Source organism: Sprattus sprattus, assembly GCF_963457725.1.
Source record: "Sprattus sprattus genome assembly, chromosome: 17".
NCBI classification, from domain to species: Eukaryota; Metazoa; Chordata; class Actinopteri; order Clupeiformes; family Clupeidae; genus Sprattus; species Sprattus sprattus.
In genome coordinates this window covers 3,584,691-3,608,067 of record NC_137915.1, presented here as the reverse complement: position 1 = coordinate 3,608,067, position 23,377 = coordinate 3,584,691, and the positions used below count along the sequence as shown (strand labels likewise).

Here is a 23,377-nt window from a genome sequence, read left to right as displayed (position 1 = left end):
GAGGGCTAAATGTATTTCTGAACAGAATGGCTTTGTATGTCTGGTAACCAGGGGCGGAACTGGGGGAATAAGTGGCCCGGGAGTTACTGTCAGACCGGCCCACTCAATACACGGTGCGCGGCCCACTAAGTACACAGCGCGCTGCCCACTCAGTAGCCTACACACCGCATTGCCCACTCAATGGATCGCACGTATCGGTCAGTGGCCTACTGGAAAAATACCCATTAGACTTAACATATTTTGGTTGATTACAAAGAAATTACATCATATATGCTTGTTTTTTAATAACATTTGGATCCACACAATTTGCCTGGATGGACACATGGAATTAAATGATACTGGCTATTGTAACACTCCAAGGTAGGTATAGTTTGCAAGATGAATAGTATCAGATCAGATCAGATGGTTATCAGATCAGATGGTTATACGTATAACTACAAAGCCTATTGGTTAGTACACTCAAAGCGTATTAGATAAATATACTTGAAATTAGTGCTGTCAAACTATTACAATATTTAATCGCAATTTTTTGTCCATTATAAAAATGTCCCTTCATTTATTTTGTATCCATTTATCCATGTTTTATTCCAGAATCATCTATCTAGATAACATAAGTGTTGTGAAACGCAAGCTTTACTTGGCCAATTCAACACCTTTAGATAACATATTAACAATCTATATAACATATTAACATTGTTTATAATGTAAGTGTTGGTGTAACACAGTGATTTTAGCATAACAAACTAGCTGGTTAACTTATTTGACACAAGTTACAGTATTAGAAATGATAAGATTGCCCTATTTACAACTACCACCATGGATAGCTTGCTCATCGATTGTAAGCAAGTGACTACGGCTAACATGTTAAAATAGATAATCTCGATGTTGACAACAGCTTGCTTATTTTACCAGATCATAACCGTCTCAATTTAAGACATACCGTTAGCTAGGCTTGCTGTAGGGAACGTTACCCTCATCTGTGAATAGCAAGCTAACATTTGTCAAGGTCAACGCCACATCTCACCTTATCACTGTCACCAGTCAGTGGTTTTCCAAATAAAATGTAGGCTAGAGTTGACATTTAATAACACCTAAAACTAAATCAGACTGACGGAAGAGATTGACAGAGGCAGCAGCAAGCTGTGCCTCATCCGTGTTAAGGGCTAGGGCTGACTGCACACGTTCAATACCGGTTGCGTGTCCTGGCTGGGCTTGTAAGAATCCCAGAATCCTCTAGGCCTACCTCAATCGGCACAGCTGAGAACACTTCGGCTGTGTAAGAACCAATTTTCAGGTGTTCATTAATAACATAGAGATATCAAAGTCCGTAAAACACATTTAAGAAGTAACGTAAAAAAAAAAATAAAAAAATAAAAAATCGGAAAATAGTCACCATAGGTGTGAAGACAGATTGTAAGTAGGAGTATAAAATTCAGTCAGTGCTTCCCAATTAATGGATGTCTAAGAGAAAAGTAGATTAATGTTGTCCTTCAGAAGCTATGAAATATATTATACTGATATGCGCTGCGAGTGTGGCCTGATGGCGGTGGGCCGGTCGATGATTATGATGGGCTGGTGTATTGGGCCATCGGCCCACCGGGGATATCCCCGGTATTCCCCGATGGCCAGTCCGCCCCTGCTGGTAACTGCCTCAATTGTGGCAGGGTTAGGTGTTGTGGCAGGGGTAAGGTGTTGTGGCAGGGTAAGGTGTTGTGGCAGGGGTAAGGTGTTGTGGCAGGGTAAGGTGTTGTGGCAGGGTAAGGTGTTGGGGTGGAGTGTGTGTTGGGTGGCTGGAGGGCAGCCTGGAAGTGTGTATTGCTCTTACCTGAAACATTTGTATGAAAACAGGGTCAAATGTGGAATGTTGACTTTATCAAGTCTGACCTATTGGCTGGCACGGAGGGAAGTGATGTGGTTAACGTCTCTTTTCTGTACGTGCAACAGGTTAACGTCACAGCAAAACTATCGTAAATATAAAGCATAACAGAGACGCAGATACAACTGTGAAATTCCTGTACCATAACAGATCATTCAATTTAAAACAGTGAAAAATGCAGATATAAATCTTGATATGCATTATTTATTTTTATGCACCTGGTGATTTGTGCTCTCGGACATAGACACACACAGACATAAAGTATATATACTAAACCCACATACTAGTTAGGCCTCGTTATTTTGAACTTTAAAGTGTCCTGAATTGCCATGAGAGGACCGGCCATTAATGAATTCTAACAAGACAACCGATAAAACCAGAGCAAGATCCTATTTCTGTTTATGGAGGCCTCTCTGCTGCTCTCTGGAAGACTTCCTTGGCATTTCTACTCTGTTCTCTGCCTTTCCCTTCCTATTAGACATGTAGCTTAGCCGCTGCCTGACCCATATGTGTGTGTGTGTGTGTGTGTGTGTGTGTGTGTGTGTGTGTGTGTGTGTGTGTGTGTGTGTGTGTGTGTGTGTGTGTGTGTGTGTGTGTGTGTGTGTGTGTGTGTGTGTGACTAAGGCTGGTCAGTCTCGTGTGCCCTTATCCAACCTACATCCCCAGATGACATTTGCCTAGTTTTTGATTGCCAACAGAGAGCCAACAGTAGTTCATGAAGCAAACACAGAGTTCATGATGCCATCAGAGAGACAAAATAGAACGCAAGGCGCCACATTTGCATTAGTCAGTACAGGACACGCTCTTGTGCTTTTTCCATTCCCCCCCAATTTTTGTTTTGCTTTCCACAGAAAGGCCATTAGCATGAGGCAGGGGAAGGCGCTAACCCTAGACACAGCACTCAGGTTAGGTTTTGGACTTGGGGACAAACCTTAAAGAAAATTTCTTTCGTCACTGTTGATTGTGGGGCATTTTCCACATATATATCTCTCCCTGAGTAATCCTTAACACTGCCACTGATGGTTTTAGTCAGAGAGGAAAGGACACTGTCACAATCTTTCACACACAGACACACAGACACACACTCCACACACTTACACATGTGCCTGTGCATCAGGTTTGTCTGTTCTGTTTATTTATTTAGAGCGTCATGATGGTTTATCATGGCGCCATTGTTCTACTTCCCTAGAATATTGTTAGGCGCCAGTATTTGGGAGAAGTAAACTGTTGTGGCTCTTCAGAATCCCATGGACTACACCGTGAACCAAATGTCACAGTAAGTCAACCGTGCCATTGCAACAAAAAAAAAGTAAATATAAAAAGAAAAGGGATATCTGATGTTATACTGGTGTCTGTAACATGCACTGCCTGTGTAAAGGACAACACCTAAATCTCCTAGTCAAAAAGGAAATTGATTCAGGAAGCTAAGAAGCTATGGTTTAATTAGCATTCTGGTCCATTCGGAAACTCATGGGAGTTTTAATCAGAGGTAATCTAATTATAGCCTCTTTTTTTCTTGTGTCCATTCATTGGGGAGCATGGGAAGGAAATGCTTACTTACGCACTATCAACTGCAACTGGACAGCACACATCCTGTCACTCTCCCCCTCCTGCGTGGTGTGATGCAAGGTAAAAACCTCTCTGGTGGCGGTCACAGCAGATTCATAATGTTGGCCTGAGCAGAAATTAACATGTATTATAACACGGGTAGATGGAATTATAACACGGGTAGATGGAATCCACCATTCTGAGAGTGAGTTCCGGGGTGTGCTATATTCAACGGTATATAAGATAAGTTAACATGTAATATAATACACAATTTTGTGGCAAGTCCTAGAAAAATGAGTGCTCAGCTTCTGCCGATGTTAAAATTTTTAAATAAACACCGCCCCCTGCTGGACAGAAACTCAAGGGATTAGAATGCTTCTGCATTCTAAAAAGAGAGGGGATACCCAGTGCTCTAAGTTATCAATTCTAAACCAAAAAAATGCTTTTGTTTTTGTTCAACCTGAACCACACTTTGAGAAATACTTGGTGCTTATTAATAAATGGGTCATGCTGTTGTTCCTGTGTTAGATGCATATCCTCTATTTGAGTGCTGGGCAGGTGAATGATGCCATGTGACAGCTCCCTCCAACTGGTGAGACATGGTGACTGAACACATGCCATATCCAGATACATCCTGCTATAGGGCACACATACTGTGTATGTGTGTGTGTGTGTGTGTGTGTGTGTGTGTGTGTGTGTGTGTGTGTGTGTGTGTGTGTGTGTGTGTGTGTGTGTGTGTGTGTGTGTGTGTGTGTGTGTGTGTGTGTGTGTGTGTGTGTGCGTGGTGTGTGTGTGTGTGTGTGTGTGTGTGTGTGTGTGTGTGTGTGTGTGTGTGTGTGCGTGTGCGTGTGTGTGTGTCTGTGTCTGTGTCTCTGCGTGTGTGTGACTCTGAGAGTTACACAGTTACTGCAGGGGGCAATGATGAGGATTACTACCTGCGGGGGCAGATTACAAAAACACAATAATAATCATGCTAGGCCATAACTGACCTCAGTTGAACTAAGGTCTGCCCGAGCAGTGCTGTCTGATCCCTTAACCCTTCAAGGGTTTGTAACCAGTTCTCTCAAAATGGCACATGATTACAAATACAGGACACTTGCTACATCTTGTCGGTAACTTGCAGTGTAGGGGAAAGTAAAACGCCATTTCCTGCACAAAATGATATTCCCAAAAATATTTAAGGATGACAAGGGTATAGCCTATGCGCCATCACTTTTAAAACTGTGCTTATGCTGCCATCTTGTGACACAGATGATGTAGTCCACCTCGCTCATGGGGATTTTCGCATAATATTCGTTCAATAGTAGAGTAATGACACATTAATAAAAACAAAATATTAATAACAAATGACTAACTAATATTAACAGATGATGTTTGTTGGCTTTTACACCGAAATCTGCGTTAGTCTGACTGACGTCCCGTTAATCGGTACAAAACTAGGGCTACTTTTTCCTCTAAATTTGCAATTGTAATTTGAAAAAGAAAAAAAAACACACACAATTAAGAACATTTGAATAAAAGATGCCGTTAATACTTCTTAAATCAGATGTATCAGTTTGTAGAGAATTTGACCACTGTAAACGTCAGAAACAGTGTATCCAATCATAATATCTGACGCCACGTATGTTTACTTCCGGATATAGATGGTACCTGTTCTTGAAAGCCCACATTGTTCCTCATATCCATGAACTTGTGTGGGATGTGAGCTCTCAGTATTCGCAATTTCATCTTTTCTGAATAAAGAAGGCGATACTCGGTTATCTAGCCTACATTGCTAGCATGCAGGGAATAAGGTAGGCTATATTTGAAAACAATTGATTTATAAATGTGACCCTCGGCTCGTTAGTCATAGTAGAAACTGAACTGAGATTTCGTAACTGTTTTGACTATAAGTTTACTGTGTGCCTGGCAGTAATCAACCACACACATATTATCAGGTTTGAGCTGTCAACATATTGAGATTATTCAGTCACTTAGAGTGAACACAATTAAAGTTACTAATGACGTGAATCTATTACTAAATTCATTGAATAAATGACCTCTATAGCCTAGCCGACTTAGGGTGTGGACTTGGGTCCTGTAAGATTTGTGTGTTTTGTAGAAATGTCTTTCGCCGTCCGTGGTCGTCTGATGTCAGACTTGATGACAAGACAGTTGTCATCACTGGAGCAAATACCGGAATCGGGAAAGAAACTGCTATTGATCTGGCTAAGAGGGGTAAGTTAACCTTGGATGACTTGCATTTTCCCCACCCATTAGTGTGCTTTGACTCCGTTGTCACAACCATTACCAGTTGTGACATGCTACATTGTCTCCCTCACTTTTCAAAAACACAAATTTATAACATTTGTCGATAGTTTGGCCATGTGTAATCTGTTGAAAAGTAGGCTACTTAATCTTCGCCTAATCCTTGAAGAGTCTGTACATGCATACACTCATAAGTACATGGTAATATTTATTACCGTGCCATGAAAGGCATTATAAGCCATGCACGGAGTGGGTGTGGTCCTTAAGCCTCATTTCCAAGTGAATAACTATTGAACAATTGATCATTCAAACTATTCCACACCTTTATTTGCATTTCAGCCTTACCCAAATGTGGCGTGTCATTCTGTTGTTATTAGCCTACTCAGTGTTAAAGTTGCCAGCTATGGTGAGGTAAATTATTTAAATATGTTTTGGTAATAACAATAATTTCTTAAGGTTGGTTTGTGTGAAATCACAAAATGCATGATTTAATCAGAATGTAATGACAAGATGACCACATAACATACCTAGAATCTGTAAGCATTTGATGAATTCACTTACAGGTGCAGTGTGGGATTAATCTTTAATTGAAGAGATTATAAGAACTGTTTGCGCTGATGTGTCTCTTTTTTCTCAGGTGCAAGGATAATCATGGCATGCCGAGATATGGAAAGAGCCAATACCGCACTGAAAGAGGTCACAGAGGCTTCTGGAAGCCAAAATGTGATTATAAAAAAACTGGATTTGTCAGATACAAAATCAATCCGGGAGTTTGCGGAGTTGATCAATAAGGGTAGGCCAATGGAGGACGAAGTATGGGTGGTCTTACTGTACATGTCTGCAATTGCAGTAAGTGTGTTTTTTACATCTTGCTTTTCAGAGGAGAAGCAACTAAATATTCTTATCAACAATGCTGGAGTGATGGTGTGTCCCTATGGGAAAACAGCAGATGGCTTTGAGATGCAGATCGGTGTGAACCACATGGGTAAGGGAATGCATAGTTACTCTACTGGAGCACAGCCAGGCACTCAGGTACAGCAGTGCGTCATCCATGTTTTGTTAAATGGCCAGGTGGTATTTTATTAGAAAACACTGATTAGGGTTAGCGTTAGCTTTAGCATCTGGATGAAATGGATCACAGCTGCTAAAAGTGTAACAAAGGTGGGTTATCAAAGCAGTTTGCTGAATGGTATACCTCACTCACTTGTTTCAATTGTATTGTTTTAGCGCTATATAAATAAAGTTGAATTGAATTGAATTGAATTGAATTGAATTGAATTGAATTGAATTGAATTGAACTGAACTGAACTGAATTGAATAGGAAGTATAAAACTGCAGAAGTGATATAATAAATTGTAATGTAATGTATAATAATACTTCTTCTGATGGCCTGATCTCGCAGGACATTTCCTTTTGACCTACCTGCTCCTGGACCTTATCAAACAATCCGCCCCTGCCAGGATCGTCACTGTGTCCTCTATGGCCCATTCATGGGGCACCATCAACCTGGAGGACATCAACAGTGAGAAGAGCTACGACAAGAAGGCAGCTTATAGCCAGAGCAAGCTGGCCAACGTGCTGTTCACACGCTCACTAGCCATGAAGCTTAAGGGTAAGAATTTAGCCACGGAGATATGGTCTAAATATGTCTAAACTGGTACAAATGATCAACTGAAGACTTGTGGTCATATGACTGGCATTCCGCTATAGTAATTTGACAAGCATCCTACAATAAGAGCATTCAAACATTCTTGTGCGCTCTGAAACTGACTGCAGAGCAGCAAAGTGTACAATTGTAAATGGGTGAGCAGTGATGCCTTTGTTTTGAATGTCTAAGGTTACGGCTAACGCCTTCATTCAATGTAGAATTGTCTAAAGATATGTAAACATCGAAAAAATGTAACAATAACCAAAGTAATGCATACTTTGTACGGCCGGATTAATAATTAATAGTCTGAAGTATGAAGGTCTACGCCAACTGCTGATAAGTTTAAAAAGAAGCTCCCTCATATGTTGTTTTTATTTCTTTGATTAACATTCAAATGTCATACTATGCTGCCACATAGGCATGCAACGGTGAGCAATGGGTACAAAGCTGTGCAACGAGTAAACTTCACTTCACAGGTTTCGCTAAGTTTAGCCGCAAGGAAGACATCTAGTTAGCGGTGTTAGCAAGCCTGGTATTACAGCTTTGACATTGATTCTAGTAATAAGTGCTCTCGCGTTGGCTTCTTTGTAATGTTATTGTCATAGCTATGTTGGCTAGCTTGCCAACAACTTTCCTAACACAGTCAAACATCAAGCATGTGCAACACAAGAAAAAAGCAAGACAGCAAATAAGTTACTGAATAGCCCAATAGCAGCCCCCTACCTGGCGGCTCCAGAAACTACGTAGTGATACTTTAAGAGACTTACTAGCAACTAGTACACCTCACTACTCACTGCCTTAAGAGACATACTAGCCACGAGTAAACCTCACTACTCACTGCCTTCAGAGACATACGTACTAGCAACAGACGCTAGCACCCATGGGTTTTTACTCTTGCTAGCACAACTGCCTCTCCCAACCGAGAGAGCAGGTTCGAGACCAGTGCAGGACTGGGTAAACAATCCAACGCTTGGTGAATTCTGCTTCACAATGATAGGAAGAAAAAAGAGAGGGCAGCATCTTTAAAAGCCTGTGGAAAGCTAGAGACTTCCTATGTATGGTCTGTATACAAAACTGTGTTGGGCAGGCCAGTGAGAGTCTCCCGTGTAACAACTTCGAGAAGAGCCTCATCAGCATCGAACCGTTTGTGATGGGCCTCCAGTTGTTTGGATCTTTAAGCCCTGCTTCGTCATTGGTTATGGGCAGCAGGACCGTCCGAGCTCCCTTAACTGATGTGGGTATGTAGCCGGCCGTGAGCCAGGACTGTTATTCTCACACCACAGGCTCTGAGTACATGAGTCTTCTTCTTCTGCCCTAGGCGCCGGCGTGACCGCATATTCCCTGCACCCAGGAGTGGTGCAGACGGACCTGTGGAGACATCTCAACAAAGCTCAACAGGCCGTCATGTGGATGGTCAGCCCCTTCACCAAGACCTCGGTGCAGGGCGCTCAGACCTCCATCTACTGCGCTGTGGCCCCTGAGTTGGCCACGGAGAGTGGGGGATACTACAGGTAGCGTCTCCTGCGTGTCCTGTCATCTATAAACTCATTTTTGAAAGGTTTTTTAAGGAAAGGTTGCCCTTCTAATAACTAATTAAATAAAGTTCCATGGATGGTTAAGTCAATATCGACTTTTAACAATAGTTTAATTTGTTTCTCTGCAAAATATAAATATTGCGAAATATTGTGTGGTTGTAAGTAAATAAATAAATAAATAACTAAATAACGGTTATTGGCTCTACTTGAAACACTGAATCTAATCTTCTGTGGCATGCATACATTATATTTACCATACCTTTAAAAGCTTTGCAGTGGCATGTGCTTTGAGGTATTGTGAACATAAAAAATGCCAATTTTCTTGCCTAACATCAAACTCTGAATCTCCCCACAGTGACTGTGCTCCAGCAACCTGTTCCACACTTGGCTCTGATGACAATTTGGCCCAGCGCCTGTGGGACCTCAGCTGCAAGATGCTCAACATATCATGGGACTAAAACATGCCTTAAAAGCTGCCACTGCCTCTGCCTCTGAGGGCTATTGCGGACAGGATATACATTGTAATGTTTACACGACTACAAAACCAAAATACTTTTTTTAGCCACTACAAAACCACAAGGCATATTTCTAATGAAAAAAGTTGCCTATTGGTTATTAAGTTATTTGGATATTTGTCATCATGCACTAGCAAACCATTCCTTTTTTGAAGACATTTTTTTTGACTAACCCTAACATGTATCTGATTTACAAATATTTTCAATGGTTATATGGTATATTTTATTACTAAACATTTATGATAACATATTGTAAAGGAATTTTCATATTCGCTTATTTAAAAAAGAAAAATATGTATAATTTTAATAAAGCTAGAACTATCTGGATTTAGAGAACTGCAAGTGTGTTATTAATACATGTACGTATATTATAACCACTTCTAATGACCAGGTTTTCAAAAATCGATTGCATAGGACTAATCAGTTGGACATAGGCTTAAGCACAAAGTGCCATAGATCGTCTGCCGTCACGGTATACTGTGCATGATGGGAGAATGAGTTTATTGCGGTTTATAAGGACATTTTAATTCCTGCTCTAAGAATACACTAGCAATGAGTACGAGTGAGAGATGCTAATTACACACAATACATGTGTGACCTAGGCTTTAAGGTCTTGAAGTGTGACTACGCCACCTGGGGCCTTTCATACCAAGATATACTCCTCTTCCTCTTCTACCACCACACAGCCTAACTCATCTTCCTCTTCCTCTTCTTCCACCACTCAGCCTAACTCATCTTCCTCTTCCTCTTCTTCCACCACTCAGCCTAACTCATCTTCCTCTTCCTCTTCTACCACCACACAGCCTAACTCATCTTCCTCTTCCTCTTCTACCACCACACAGCCTAACTCATCTTCCTCTTCCTCTTCTACCACCACACAGCCTAACTCATCTTCCTCTTCCTCTTCTACCACCACACAGCCTAACTCATCTTCCTCTTCCTCTTCTACCACCACACAGCCTAACTCATCTTCCTCTTCCTCTTCTACCACCACACAGCCTAACTCATCTTCCTCTTCCTCTTCTACCACCACACAGCCTAACTCATCTTCCTCTTCCTCTTCTACCACCACACAGCCTAACTCCTCTTCCTCTTCATCTTCCTCTTCTTCCACCACACAGCCTAACTCCTCTTCATCTTCCTAGACAGCTTACAGAGACAAAGGGGCCTCTCACACTCAGATACGCTCAAGTGATGACTTAAGGGGGACTGTTAACAGCCCTCTCCACCCCAAAACAAAGCCCTTTGAGAAGGGAATGTTTTTTGGATAAGAGGACTAAGTTTGGATCTTTTGTGCTTTACCTTTTGGACTTCTTAGTTAACCCTTTGTGATCTGCTGATTGTGATATCGATAAGATGCATTATGGGATGTGAGCGGAAAGGTCCACGGAGAGGCCCATACAGATCACCAGATTGATCATGGGCCAATGGTGTACATGTCACAAATTTCACTAACCAGAATGTCCTCTTTCTCACCCATCATTAAAAAAACACATCTGATGTCAATGATGGGACTTCTTTAGTCAGTTAATAATTTGTCAGCCGTAATACTGATTCAATATGGAAGTTCATTAAAGTAGATCCGGAAGTTGGTTCGTAGCACCACACAAAAATCCCTAAATAATTAAACTGTTTGAAAATAAAGGAATAATACTGTTGTACCTTGGCACTGTCTGTGGACATCCATGCCAGAGTATTTAGCAAACACATCGTTTTCACCAAATTAGTGACTTCTGTTGTTACTACCCTGTTTGCCCTGCCGTGCTACAGGTCATTGTGCGATGGCTCTGTGTGGAGATTCTACTACCCTATTTGCCCTGCTGTGCGAGCAGCTTCTTGAACAAGGTATTTTTGTGGCTCTCAGTAAAGCAGAGATGATCTCACCTGATGGCACTAGATGGCGCTAGTGAGCCATTCCCCAGCAGAGGAGAAAGCTGTAGACTGTTTCTGCTAAAGCATTTAGATCAACATTAGCATTTAAATACATTTAGATTTACCTGACTGATAGGAACCATGACATTTGCATCCAGTACAGATGTATTCACGTACACTACAAACTAAATTCAAACATTTATGATGTAAAAGAATATTCCTTGTATTCCCTAGGCTTTAATAGTGATCATACATGGACATTATCAGAAAAAACAGTACATAGAGGCTCATGGGACTGGAACATCAGTAGGTGACCCAATAGAGGCAAGCAGCATCTCTAACGTTATTGTCAAAGCCAGAGGCCCAGGATCAGAGACTCTCATTATAGGCTCTGTGAAAAGTAACACTGGACATTGTTGACAGGGTGGCACAGAAATTGTGAGAGAAGACGAGAATTCCCCACTTTTTATTTCAGAATCATGTTCAACACCCTCTAATGAACAGATTGGACCCCTATATTGAGGGGGGTAGAATTTGTAGTAATCCCAGGCTAACAACTTTTGCAGCATCAGTCTATTGTACTTGCTATCATTATTCCATGCTTTTGCAGTATCAGTGAATGTCAATTATGCCTATAGGGGGCAATAGGCCACACGCTTGAAAGGCTGCGTACGCCACGTGGACACAGCCTATTATTATGGGAAACATTTTTATTTGGAAATAAAATAACTGTTTAAAAAAAAAGTCACTGCCTCTTCTTGGCTATGCAGGTCTACATGGAAAGTTTTTAACACTTTAGCAAAGCAGATGATAACCAAAATAACTTTCAAATATCTGAATCAGAATCAAAATCACACGTATTGGCCAAGCAAGTTTGCACAAACAAGGAATTTGACTTGATTTTTTTTCCATTTTTGCAGGGTATTCCTAGCCTGACGATGTCATACTCATAATTCTAGTCAGAATATGAGTCTGAGACCGGACTATTGGGCTGTGATTATGGGGCGTGTTTCAACGAACCAGGAAAGAAAATTCCTCTTCGCTGAATTGGATACCTAGAACCAATCAGAGCAACGTAGTATTTCCATCTGATAGATTAAACTTTTACCTGATCCCGTAGGAAGGACGGCAAAAACATCTTTTCAATCGACAAATGCCTTGATCGCGTTTCTCTGTTCCTCTTTCAAAATGAATGCGCTGTCATATCTGTTGATGTTACTTAATTAGCACTCAAGGCTAGAGGCTACCATTCGTTTGAATGTTTTTTTTTTCTACGCGTTAGCATAACCTATCAATAATGCTCTAGAGTGCTTCAGTTAAGACCCATAATCCTGGGCAACACTCGTTTTGCGTATACACAACTAACCGAGTCAATGTAGACATATAAAAGTCGTGTAGATAGCTTAAATCATATAAAATATGTCCCACTAAGCTTCCGAGACGGCGCCATCTTTGTTCGATGTATACCGGTATTCTATCTATATCTGTCCATCAACGTATAAAGCCCGCCCTTACAATTTGAATGGTCAGATCACTTTTCGGGGCCGTTTAAACCCTCCCAACTAACTCGACTCCAGACTGAATCTCCAGACCAAAAATGTTGTGGGCGGAGTTCAGGCTGGTATCCAGGCTAGGGTATTCCAGCCCGGTATACAGAACTACATAGGGCATATCCTGGATGGCTAGTGGGAAAGACACAGGTGTTTTTCTGTCCTTCACATGACCATATGCTATCAAGATGATTTTAAGGATGGTACCTAAACTAGTTGCCTATAAAACCATACCTCAAAAATTGTGAAATTGTTGCATAGTGTTACTTTAAAATCACTGGACTGTTAAAAGGACTATTCAAATTATCCAACACCATCATCTGTTGTAAATCATCAGTTGCTCGTAGCTTGATTGTTTTCTCCTTTGGAGGTCACTTTGGATAAAAGCCTCTGCTAAATTGCTAAACGTTAAAAAAAGTTGTGCAACCACCACAAAACTGGGAGAGTCTTTTTTTAAATGATCTTCTCTATGATGTAAGGATGGCAACTGCACAACAAGAATTTGAGCAAGAAAGTGTACGTTAAACTGTTGAGGTAGAAGGGAGGGAGTCTAGATAAAGTCCTAAAGGGAAATCTACTCTTTACTTATAAGTTGCTGTTAAATGGTGACATTCTATTCTTTATTAATTTTCCTGTATAATTATATACTTTATTTTATCTCCTGTGTATAATTGCTATTAGTACTCATGGATTAAAGTTTTCCTTCGCTATGACGGATTTCCGTCAACTGGGTTAGGTCAATGCAGATCCAAAGAGAAAAAAAAGGGGGGGGGGCACGGATATGATTTGCATCAGCGTCGGAAATACACGAGGGCAAAGGGCAAAACTGCCCCTAAGAAATATAATTTTGCCCCTAAAATGACTAGGAGAGGGGCAAAAAATGCCCCCATAATTTTCTGTAATAATAATTTAATAAACGTGTCAAAAACATCGTAGCCTATCAGCGGCGTAACAATGACGTGGCGGGCCCGAGTGCAAACTTCACCATCGAGGACCCTGGGGTGAATCTGCTGCAATCAATTACAAAACAAACTTCCTCCAACAATATCACGTAGGCCTATGCGCAAAGTAACTTATTCTTTTTACGACATTGAAGTGAAAAAATACATTTCAAGTACCATTAGGTGTATTAAAAAACATGCATGACGTTTAGAATGGCATCCTACGAGCCTTGCGTTGAGCAAAATTATCAACAATTTCAGAAAAGTTCAACTCCCTGGCCCGGATGCTTTCGATGGACAGGGTAGCGAATCCACTCAGTATCTCCTGCCCCATACTGCTCTTTAGTAGGTCTTAATCATTTTTTGTTTCGAAAATGATCGCTATGCTGTGGCTACGGAAAACATGCCATTGCCTACATGATCACTTGCAGAATGTGACCAGCAGAGGGCGCCCTAGTCCAGGCTGACTCAGACCACTCACTCAAGAACACTTCCAGGATGTGACCAGCAGAGGGCGCCCTAGTCCAGGCTGACTCAGACCACTCACTCAAGAACACTTGCAGGATGTGACCAGCAGAGGGCGCCCTAGTCCAGGCTGACTCAGACCACTCACTCAAGAACACTTGCAGGATGTGACCAGCAGAGGGCGCCCTAGTCCAGGCTGACTCAGACCACTCACTCTAGAACACTTGCAGAATGTGACCAGCAGAGGGCGCCCTAGTCCAGGCTGAATCAGACCACTCACTCAAGAACACTTAGGGAGTTCATCCCTCATGAAGGACATCTCTGGCCTTCAGGCTCCAGCGTTAAATACCCATTGCTTAAAATGATTCCATTAAATTCAGTTTTATTCACATAGTGCTTTATTGAAGAACAGCTAAGTTGGTAGGCAGAGCGCTTGCAAGTTTACTATTACAAGGGTAAAAATGACACAGAAAACTATATGTCCATGGTGGCAATTATTTACGTAATTAAAATAGGCTAGCAGAGAGTATGTAGATGTTTCATGAGTGGAGTGGAGTTAATGCATGACAGTGTGGTGGGGTGGGTAGGTGTAGGCAGAGGGTTTCTACAAGTACATCAGGTGGAGAGACTTCATCAGCATCCCACAGTAGAGAGAGAGTGTGAGTGTGTGTGTGTGTGTGTGTGTGTGTGTGTGTGTGTGTGTGTGTGTGTGTGTGTGTGTGTGTGTGTGTGTGTGTGTGTGTGTGTCGATAGATCAAGTGGAGAGACCACAGCAGCATCCCAAAGCGGAGACTAGGGCCCTCATTTATAAAATGTTGGGTAGAACCCTGCACAGATTCCATGTCCAAACGTTTAACTTCTCCAGGTAAAAAGTAAATGGTTAATCACCAAGTGCTTTCAGAACCAGGATGGTCGTGTGGTTAAGGCATTGGACTTAAGCTCCAATGGACGTGTGTCATTGTGGGTTCGAATCCCACACCTGGTAAAAGATTGCTGTTTATAATTAATTAACTTGAACCACATCCTCTCAACAATAAAGCCCTATCACTAGCTGTGTGACCTGTCCACGTGGGTTCAAAGTAGATGTGATGAACTTTCAGTTCACTTTCAATCCAAGATTGTTCCAAATCATATTAGCAGGCTGAGTAGCAGTAGATATCATGGATGTGGGGATAAGGTGTTGGTCTTAAAACCCAATGAGCAAATGTCAGCATGTTTTCAAACCCCAGTCTAGGTGGGAAGATATGACGTGTCACATATACATCTTCAGACCCAGTTCATGTTCAATACAGCATCTTTATATGACAATTTACCAATTTAAAACATGTTCAAGATCAGCTTGGCATGTACATCAAAAGTATATACCAGGATGGATGTGGGGTTAAGTCTAAGGCTTAGAGATCCATGGGACTGTTGTCTCTGAGGGTTCAAAGTCCCCTCCGGGTAAACACAAGGCGACCCTCTCCACTATGGCAACAACATTCATTCAAGGCTAACTCCATTATTGTAACACAAACCTGAAAATTATGAAAAAACACTGCCTTGAACAGACACACACACACACACACACACACACACTCACTCACAGGTGAAGCCTTCGCTTTGAACCTGAACAGATATAGCCAGTTGCATTACAAATCCAGGCACTGAACCCCCCAGCCCCTGATTGACTTTGTGGGATTTTGACTATGACGCTGATGTCAGGACTTAGCCGTCATTTGGGACAGACAGGAGATAGACACAGACAGGACAGGAGATAGACACAGACAGGAGATAGACACAGACAGGACCGGAGATAGACACAGACAGGACAGGAGATAGACACAGACAGGAGAGAAACACGCAGACAGGAGGTACATATCTGTCCAGCGTGCAGCTTTGGAATGGAGCGCTGGTGGTGCAGTGGTAGTGTCCACACTCCACACCACCAAGGTCATCGGTTCAAACCTCAGCACAGGAAAGTGGAGAGGCAGGTGGGATGTCAGGATGGATTGCAAAGAGAAAGACATGGGGGGGCTTACTTGGCCCCCTGAAACAATCTAGTAGAAAAGTAGGGGGTTATAGACTTTTTTTCAGTGGGCCAACTTGACACAAAACACTTCTGGTTCTGGTGTATACATACAGCTGAGTTCGCTGGGTTCGTGGGTTCCCAAAAGTCAAGTTGGCCCACTGAAAAAAGTCTATAACCTTCTGCTTTTCTACGAGATTGTTTCGGGGGGCCAAGTAAGGCCCCCCATGTATTTCTCTTTGCAATCCATCCTGATGTACCACCTGCTTCAGGGCCTCTGAGTCCACCAGGTCCTCTACACCTTCTCTCCTGTGCTGAGGTTTGAACCAGTGACTTTGGTGGTTTGGAGCATGGACACTACCACTGCGCCACCAGCGCTCCACTCCAAATCTGCACGCTGTACACATATGTACCTGCGTGTGTATCTCCTGTCTGCATGTTTATTTCCAGTCTGTGTCTATCTCCTGTCCTGTCTGTGTCTATCTCCTGAATTCCGAATTCCGACCGGCTCAATGGCAGAATCTACAGAAATTAGCTCTCCAGCGGCAGCCATGTTTGTTGAACACGAATTTGAACTGAGCGCTCTTTGGTGACGTGGTTGATTACGTTACTTTTCATCATCTGTCGATCATCGTATAAAGCCCGCCCAGTCACTTTGATTGACTGTACTGTTTTCTACCAGGAAAAATGTCTCCCCAACGACCGCAGAGCCAGACCGAACTTCCCGACCAAATTATTTTGTGGGCGGGGTTCGGGCTGGTATTCAGGCTAATTTTTTGCTAAATGCCCCTGGATTTCAGCAAATCGTTTTGTCATTTATAGCCCATTAACAAGAATGGTGAAGTCTTGCAAAAAATATTGGTTTTATGCCCTAGCTTTGAACTAGTAAGTGATAATATGAAGTTCAAATATCGAGGCGGTATGCAGCCACGACCCAAAGTCATTTATTTTCAGTCAGATGATTTTCTTTTGCTATAATCCCTGAGTACTTTTACTGATTCTAACAGGAAGTGGGACTTTTAAGTTCCCTCCCACTTCCTCCCACTAGACGTAGGAAGCCACTCCCACCTCTCAGTGCTCAGCCCTTTCCAGAGAAACGAAACTCAGTTCTGCCTATAACTTGACCTTCAGGAAGAGATTACAACAGTAAACAACAGGAACGGAGAGAGAGAGGAAAATACACAGACATACAGAGAGTAACTCAAAATGGCACTGGCTTGCAAATAATGTGTCTACAATTTTCAATGAATTAGCCTAATCTGCCGCGATATGCGTGAGGATAAGGACTCATACATCTTCAATTGCTGAAAGAATTTACGTTTTATATAATCATGTGAAATGTTTCATTGAAGTATTTCACATGTGTATTGCATTGTAATAGAGATTTTCACATCTCAAGTTATTTATTTATGAGGCTGGCTTACTAATTATTATTACCAATTATATTTAATAAATGCCATAGAAAGTTATGCAGCTTAGGTAACATGAGGGCATTAAAAAAGTGTTCAACTTTGAACTTTTGATGTTTTAGGAGCAATTTAGTTGTCCAGAAGTTTCCTCCACAAATTCCCCTTATCTACTTATCCAGTAATATGTAGATTTGAAACTAAGTTTACTGTAATACAAGCCCTGGTAAATCTAACAGTAAAATAAAAACTCTGAAACATGTTACAGTTTTTTACAATTGCTAAAACACATTCTTGAAACAGTCACTCATTTTCTCTAAACTCTAAACACAAAACCTCATCTTCAAGCACTATTTACAAAACCTCCGAATCCTCTTGCAAAATGAAACTTTCGCCTCAAAACAGTTTTACCTGTGCTCAAAATCAAACACTGCTGTCAAATCATAAACAAAGTGTTCAAAATTATATACACTTTCAAGCAGTCAGTAAACAATACACCAAAAAATAGAAAACACACTGTTCAAAACATTGTTTCTCAGGGAGAAGAACAAATTTCATATTTATCTATCATTGACTTTTGATGAATGAAAACATGTTCTCTCATAGTAGCTATACAAATGTATCAGAAATAACTACTTTGCTTTGCTCTAATTTTTGTTGGTTCTTTCTCCTTCTTGTACCCCTATAGTACTGTACCCTGCATCTCACTACTCACAACTCACTCTTGTTCTTTGTTGATATGAACCTGCAAGCAGTCAAAATCTATTGAGCAATCAGTACTGTTACTGTACCAAATAGAAAGCACAATGTTCAGGGCCATACAACTTGTTTACGTATTGTCCTTATACAGCCTACAATGCACTGTAGGCCTACTACAATATACACTACCACAGTAAACGGGACACAAATCAAAGGAGTCAACGTGGTATTTACTTGTCCTCCTCCCCTCACATTGTTTCTTCTATTCATTCTCAGACTTTCTCCTTCCCACCTTCAACAACCTGTTTGATCCCTAAACTGGCTCATATTGGTTGTGTCACATCATTTGATACAAGTTAAATCAATTTTGAGTGGTTGTGTTCAATCAATGACATTTGTTCTCTATTTGTATTTGATTGTTGCCACTTGTGTTTACCAGTATGGATGACATGTCAATTAGAGTGCAGAATGTGTTTTAAGACTGAGAATGTGTTTAGAGTTTTGCTGAAAAGTCTAAGTGAGACCTGCAAATTGTGTTTTACCATGAGAAATAGTTTAAGGTATTGACAACAGACTGCACAATTAGCTTCATGAGTTCAGGCAACTGAGAACTTTGTAAAGCCCGTGGGTTTTAGTGTTTTAGCAATTGTAAAAAACTGTAAAAAGGAAATACTGTCAACATATTTGTCATCATAAAATTGACATTTATTCACACAGATTTTTTTAAAAAGAATTGTAATTTCCATTTATAGCCCTATTCCTTTAAAAACAAAACAAAAACAAGGTTCATACACACACACATAGATTCAAAACATCAGGACACCTTCTCATGCACAAGGGGAGGAGTACTCTGCCTCGGCTTGGTCACCTGATGGAGAGAGAGAGAGAGAGAGGGAGGGAGAGAGAGAAAGAGAGAGAGTGAGAGTTCATAGCCAGGTTGCTGCAAACAACACTATCCTTCATAGGTATTTTCATGTAACTTGTGTTTATAAGGGAGTCTTACTGGTCTGGTAGTAGTCGTACACCTTGACCACTGCTGGCTTCAGGTTGTTCACTGGGAGATCCTGTCGGATGGTCAGGTGGTAGGATACAGGCAAACCCTTCGGAACCTGATTCAACACAAGCAGAAGCACATCAGGTCGACGTAGAGCAAGTGTGACATTGTAGGTAAATCTGTGAGGAAAGTGATTCTGAGTGCAAGTGGTTTATTTCTCACCTCTGACAGATACACAAGGATGTGGTCATCTTTCTGATCGACCCGATCCACAAGCATGCTGCCCTGTAGCTGTTAAGACAGAACCTTCATCAATATCATTAGGATAGATGATCCACAGACTAACACAGAATTAGGATGGACAACAACATACCTTTTCAACAGAGGCAGAGTCAGGTGTGAAACCAGATAACATTTTCACATCTATTATAGCCATGTTGGTGCTCTCCTGTGGTCCATCATACCTGCACAAGCAAGGATGAACATTTGTCTCAATCAAATCATCTTTAAATAGAACAGGCAGGATGTAAGAACTACACAGGTAAAATGGAAAACCAATCTGATGACATCACATGACATCAGTGCAAGAACAGAAAAGTGGCACTACATGAGCTTTCCTTCATTCTGCCTTTCCTGTGGTTACTTATCTTACTTGTTGGGATCATACTCTACAAGGGGTTACGTACTGGACTGTGATTTTTAAATTCAGAACCTGTCCATTGGCCTTGTTGCACTCTCCCTCAGTCAGAGGCTTGGCTTGAGTCTTAATGCTCAAGGTTGAGTGCTCAGTGGGAGTGGGGATGTTGTAGAAAAGAGCCACCTGTTACAGAAGAGGATTTAGACATGAATAAATAGCCATAACAGAATATACATCATTAACAGTCTAGAACGAGGCAGAAGTGATCTTTCACACTGACCCCCACAGAAGCACATGTAGAGCCCTTGACTTCTACGCTGTACTTCCCAGGAACGTCCTGCAGCGCCCTCTCCTGGTAGAGTAATGTGTTGTGCTGGTTCACATCAAACTGGTGTTTGTCCCCACCTGCTGACTGCACCGTCACTGTGCTGGATCCATGTGGGCTGAAGACCTTGGTGGCGTACAGAGCCAGAGCCTGCAGTGCCACCACCGTGTCCTGAGAGAACACACACTCAACCCTCAGTGTGGGCAAATACAGAAGCTGGACAAAAGCCCAGACACAGAAAACACAAATAACACGTTACAGAAGGAAGTGTTGGTGGATCACCTGTGTGGAAGAGTAGCCTCCATATGGATTTTGCTGCTTCACCAGCCAGCTGACAATCCTGGCAGCATACCCTAAGTCAGCAGCAGTCAGTGTGGTTTTAGTGAGAACAGCTAACAGCACATAAGAGCTCATCTCCACCGCCAGGGAATCAGCTCGCTCTGATGAGGACTGAGACCAGTGCAGGAGACTCCCTGAGAAGACATGAGACTCATGAGACAAAAGCTGCAGGGTGACGCGTTGGGTTAACTCTTCAGGCACACAGTAAAATGTTTCCTACCATCAGAGGTGGCTACACTGTCCAAGTGTTTGAGAAGTTGAGCTCGGAGGTCCTCTTCTCCAGCGAGACTGAGGGCGTAGGCCAGTAGAGCAGTGTAGTAGGTGTTGGAGAGGTCACTGGCCGAGGACTTTAGAAACGTCAGCGTTTTTTCCTGGAAAAGACATAGATTTTCTCATGCTGATGTATCCTAACAACACTTATATTCTGTTATTCTCTGAATATGACTGTAAATTAATTCAATAGTACTAATAATACTGACAACAGTGAACTGCCTGAATGAGACCTCTGATAGATTTGAGTTTGGTTTGTCTCAGTTAAACTGAGTGATGAGATTCCTTACCGTAACAGTCATGTTCAGCTCCAGCATTGATGCAGCGATATAAGCAGTAATCGTAACATTGTCATTTACACCGCCCTGGAACACAGGGACAAAAGCCAATAAAAACATGGAAACATGAAACTCACATCCATCCCAAAACAGACAAAGCACTGTTACACTATGTTACCAACCAATGCATCATCACATGTGTACCTTCATTCTGTTGTGGACAAGTTTTCCTTGCATATGGAAAACTCCATCTGGTCTTAGTTTCCCTTCAAGCCAAGCCTTGGCAGATGCAATAATGTCTGGGTCAATGTAGGTGAAGGACTTTGCTTTACCAAAGGACCTCAACACAAAAGCAGTCAGCCTGGAGGAAGAGAGAAGAACAATATCGTCAATGGAGGCTTTTCCAAATTATTAAACATTTCATACTACTAAAAAGATAAGCTATTTTACGGTTTTATCATTATCTTAGATGATTGTTTGTCTCGGCACGTCTTGGGGTCAACTCACCATGTGTTTCTCTCCCCTCCACTAAACGTGCTGTAGGCTCCATCATGGTGCTTGTAGTTCAGCTGCCTCTGGTATCCTGAATGTTGTATTTGTATCATAGGTGATCAATTCATTATCGTACACATTAAACTATGGCTATGGATGTCAAAAGTGTGCCATTGTATGACACTCAAGGACCACCAGGTGGCGATGTGCTTCACAATAGTCCTGTATCTGTGGGAGAGCTGCGTCAGAGTAGCCCAACATCCACCAGCAAAGCCAGCCCCGCCCACATCTGTCCCTGTGTCTGAACAAGGATCCCCATTGGTGCTGCAGTCAGTGACAACTTACCTGATGGAATATTACAACCATGTCTACTAACACAAGTTCAGCTTTGAGGCCTATAGTGTAAAGGACCACCAGTTCAGTTCAACCAGTGAGAATATGAGAAATGATGGGATGTACACAGTAGGTTTCATACCCTATCCACGTCACAAAGTTATAAGCTGACTGGTAAAGTACCTAGCCAGAGCTATAGTATGTCCAAGGGTGTTCAGACCTTCTCCCGCTAGACACTGAGGAATTTAACTGGACAGCAAAATAACTTCTCACCATTTTTAAGAAAATTGGTGGCCTTCTCCCTGATGTCTGCAGTGAGCTGGCCAGTGTTCTGTAGGTACTGCAGAATGTAAATATTTGGGGAGAGGATGGCCATATTCTGCTCCCCACAACCATATGGCATCTCCAGAAGACTGCCAATGTTCTTCAGAGCACGACCCAGGACGTCTCCTACAGGAGGGATGGAGTGTTGGACACACATGTTTAAGGGCTCTGCACTCAACTAGTTAATTATCCTGTCCATTAACTACTGCATATGAAGCTGCATGTAATCTTTGGTACCCAGCACAGAAACGGAGGCTCTGGCTGATCCCTTCACGACAGCTGCTGGGAGTTTCAGATCCACCTCCTCCGTTAGAGCGCCCCCTGTGGGAATAATGTGAGAAAATAGATTTATTTCTAGTTTTAAGGAATTCATTTACATACAAATTGTATTGACTCTGTATCATGTGATGACTGAGAGGTAAATCTATTCCCAAAACCATAGACATATAATGGCAACATAGGACTGTAAGATCAAATTCACCCTTTGGACATAAGAGCCAATTGAAACTTTCAGTCTTCTCACTTCGCGCCATTACAAAACAAACAACACTATATTCTAAATTTGGCCATTTGGGAAAACAACAATTATCAAAAAATTACAAACTAAAAAATCTAAAGAAAGTCATCAAGTTATAATATTGGCCACCCCCATTCAATTGGCCGCCCTGTGCGGTCCGCACACCCCGCACACCACACGCTACGCCACTGCACACACACACACTTTACCTACACCCACACAAACACACACATACACACACACACATACACACACACACACACTAACACACACAGACACTTTACCTACACACACACACACACACACACACACCCACAACCTACACACACACACACACACACACACACACACACACTTTACCTACACACACACACACACACACACACACACACACACTCACAACCTACACACACACACACACAGATGGATAGCAGATAGTGATGGTGCCTTCACCCTGTAAATTACTACTCCCTTTGCCCTGAAGCTTCTGTGATTGGCTAGTTACTGCCCTGAAGCTTGTGTGATTGGTTAGTTACTGCCCTGAAGCTTCTGTGATTG

At 41.9% G+C, this 23,377-nt stretch overlaps 2 protein-coding genes across 2 annotated transcripts; one reads left to right on the top strand and one right to left on the bottom strand.

The window, feature by feature from the left end:
• The first annotated feature begins 5,118 nt into the window (after window positions 1-5,118).
• LOC308378398 (retinol dehydrogenase 11-like) lies at window positions 5,119-9,675 on the top strand. The gene is made up of 7 exons (XM_080855296.1): window positions 5,119-5,217; window positions 5,526-5,641; window positions 6,309-6,464; window positions 6,552-6,656; window positions 7,074-7,283; window positions 8,638-8,830; window positions 9,210-9,675. The coding sequence occupies exons 1-7, from the start codon at window positions 5,204-5,206 to the stop codon at window positions 9,310-9,312; spliced, it is 897 nt and encodes a 298-aa protein (XP_080711422.1). The 5' UTR covers window positions 5,119-5,203; the 3' UTR covers window positions 9,313-9,675.
• Window positions 9,676-19,137: 9,462 nt separating this feature from the next.
• LOC308378231 (alpha-2-macroglobulin-like) lies at window positions 19,138-22,835 on the bottom strand (the record flags this gene model as incomplete). Its single annotated transcript, XM_080855091.1, has 14 exons — window positions 19,138-19,178; window positions 19,314-19,419; window positions 19,527-19,595; window positions 19,678-19,768; window positions 19,991-20,124; window positions 20,222-20,437; window positions 20,549-20,739; window positions 20,826-20,976; window positions 21,166-21,240; window positions 21,358-21,514; window positions 21,661-21,736; window positions 22,252-22,428; window positions 22,540-22,623; window positions 22,784-22,835. The coding sequence occupies 14 exons, from the start codon at window positions 22,833-22,835 to the stop codon at window positions 19,138-19,140; spliced, it is 1,620 nt and encodes a 539-aa protein (XP_080711217.1).
• Between the last annotated feature and the right edge of the window lie 542 nt (window positions 22,836-23,377).

What these genes read in the sequence shown, in the direction of transcription:
- LOC308378398 (XM_080855296.1), top strand. An exon ending in GATCGGTGTGAACCACATGG is followed by an intron (nt 6,657 to 7,073) that starts GTAAGGGAATGC and finishes CTGATCTCGCAG; the next exon opens with GACATTTCCTTTTGACCTAC. An exon ending in ACTAGCCATGAAGCTTAAGG is followed by an intron (nt 7,284 to 8,637) that starts GTAAGAATTTAG and finishes CTTCTGCCCTAG; the next exon opens with GCGCCGGCGTGACCGCATAT.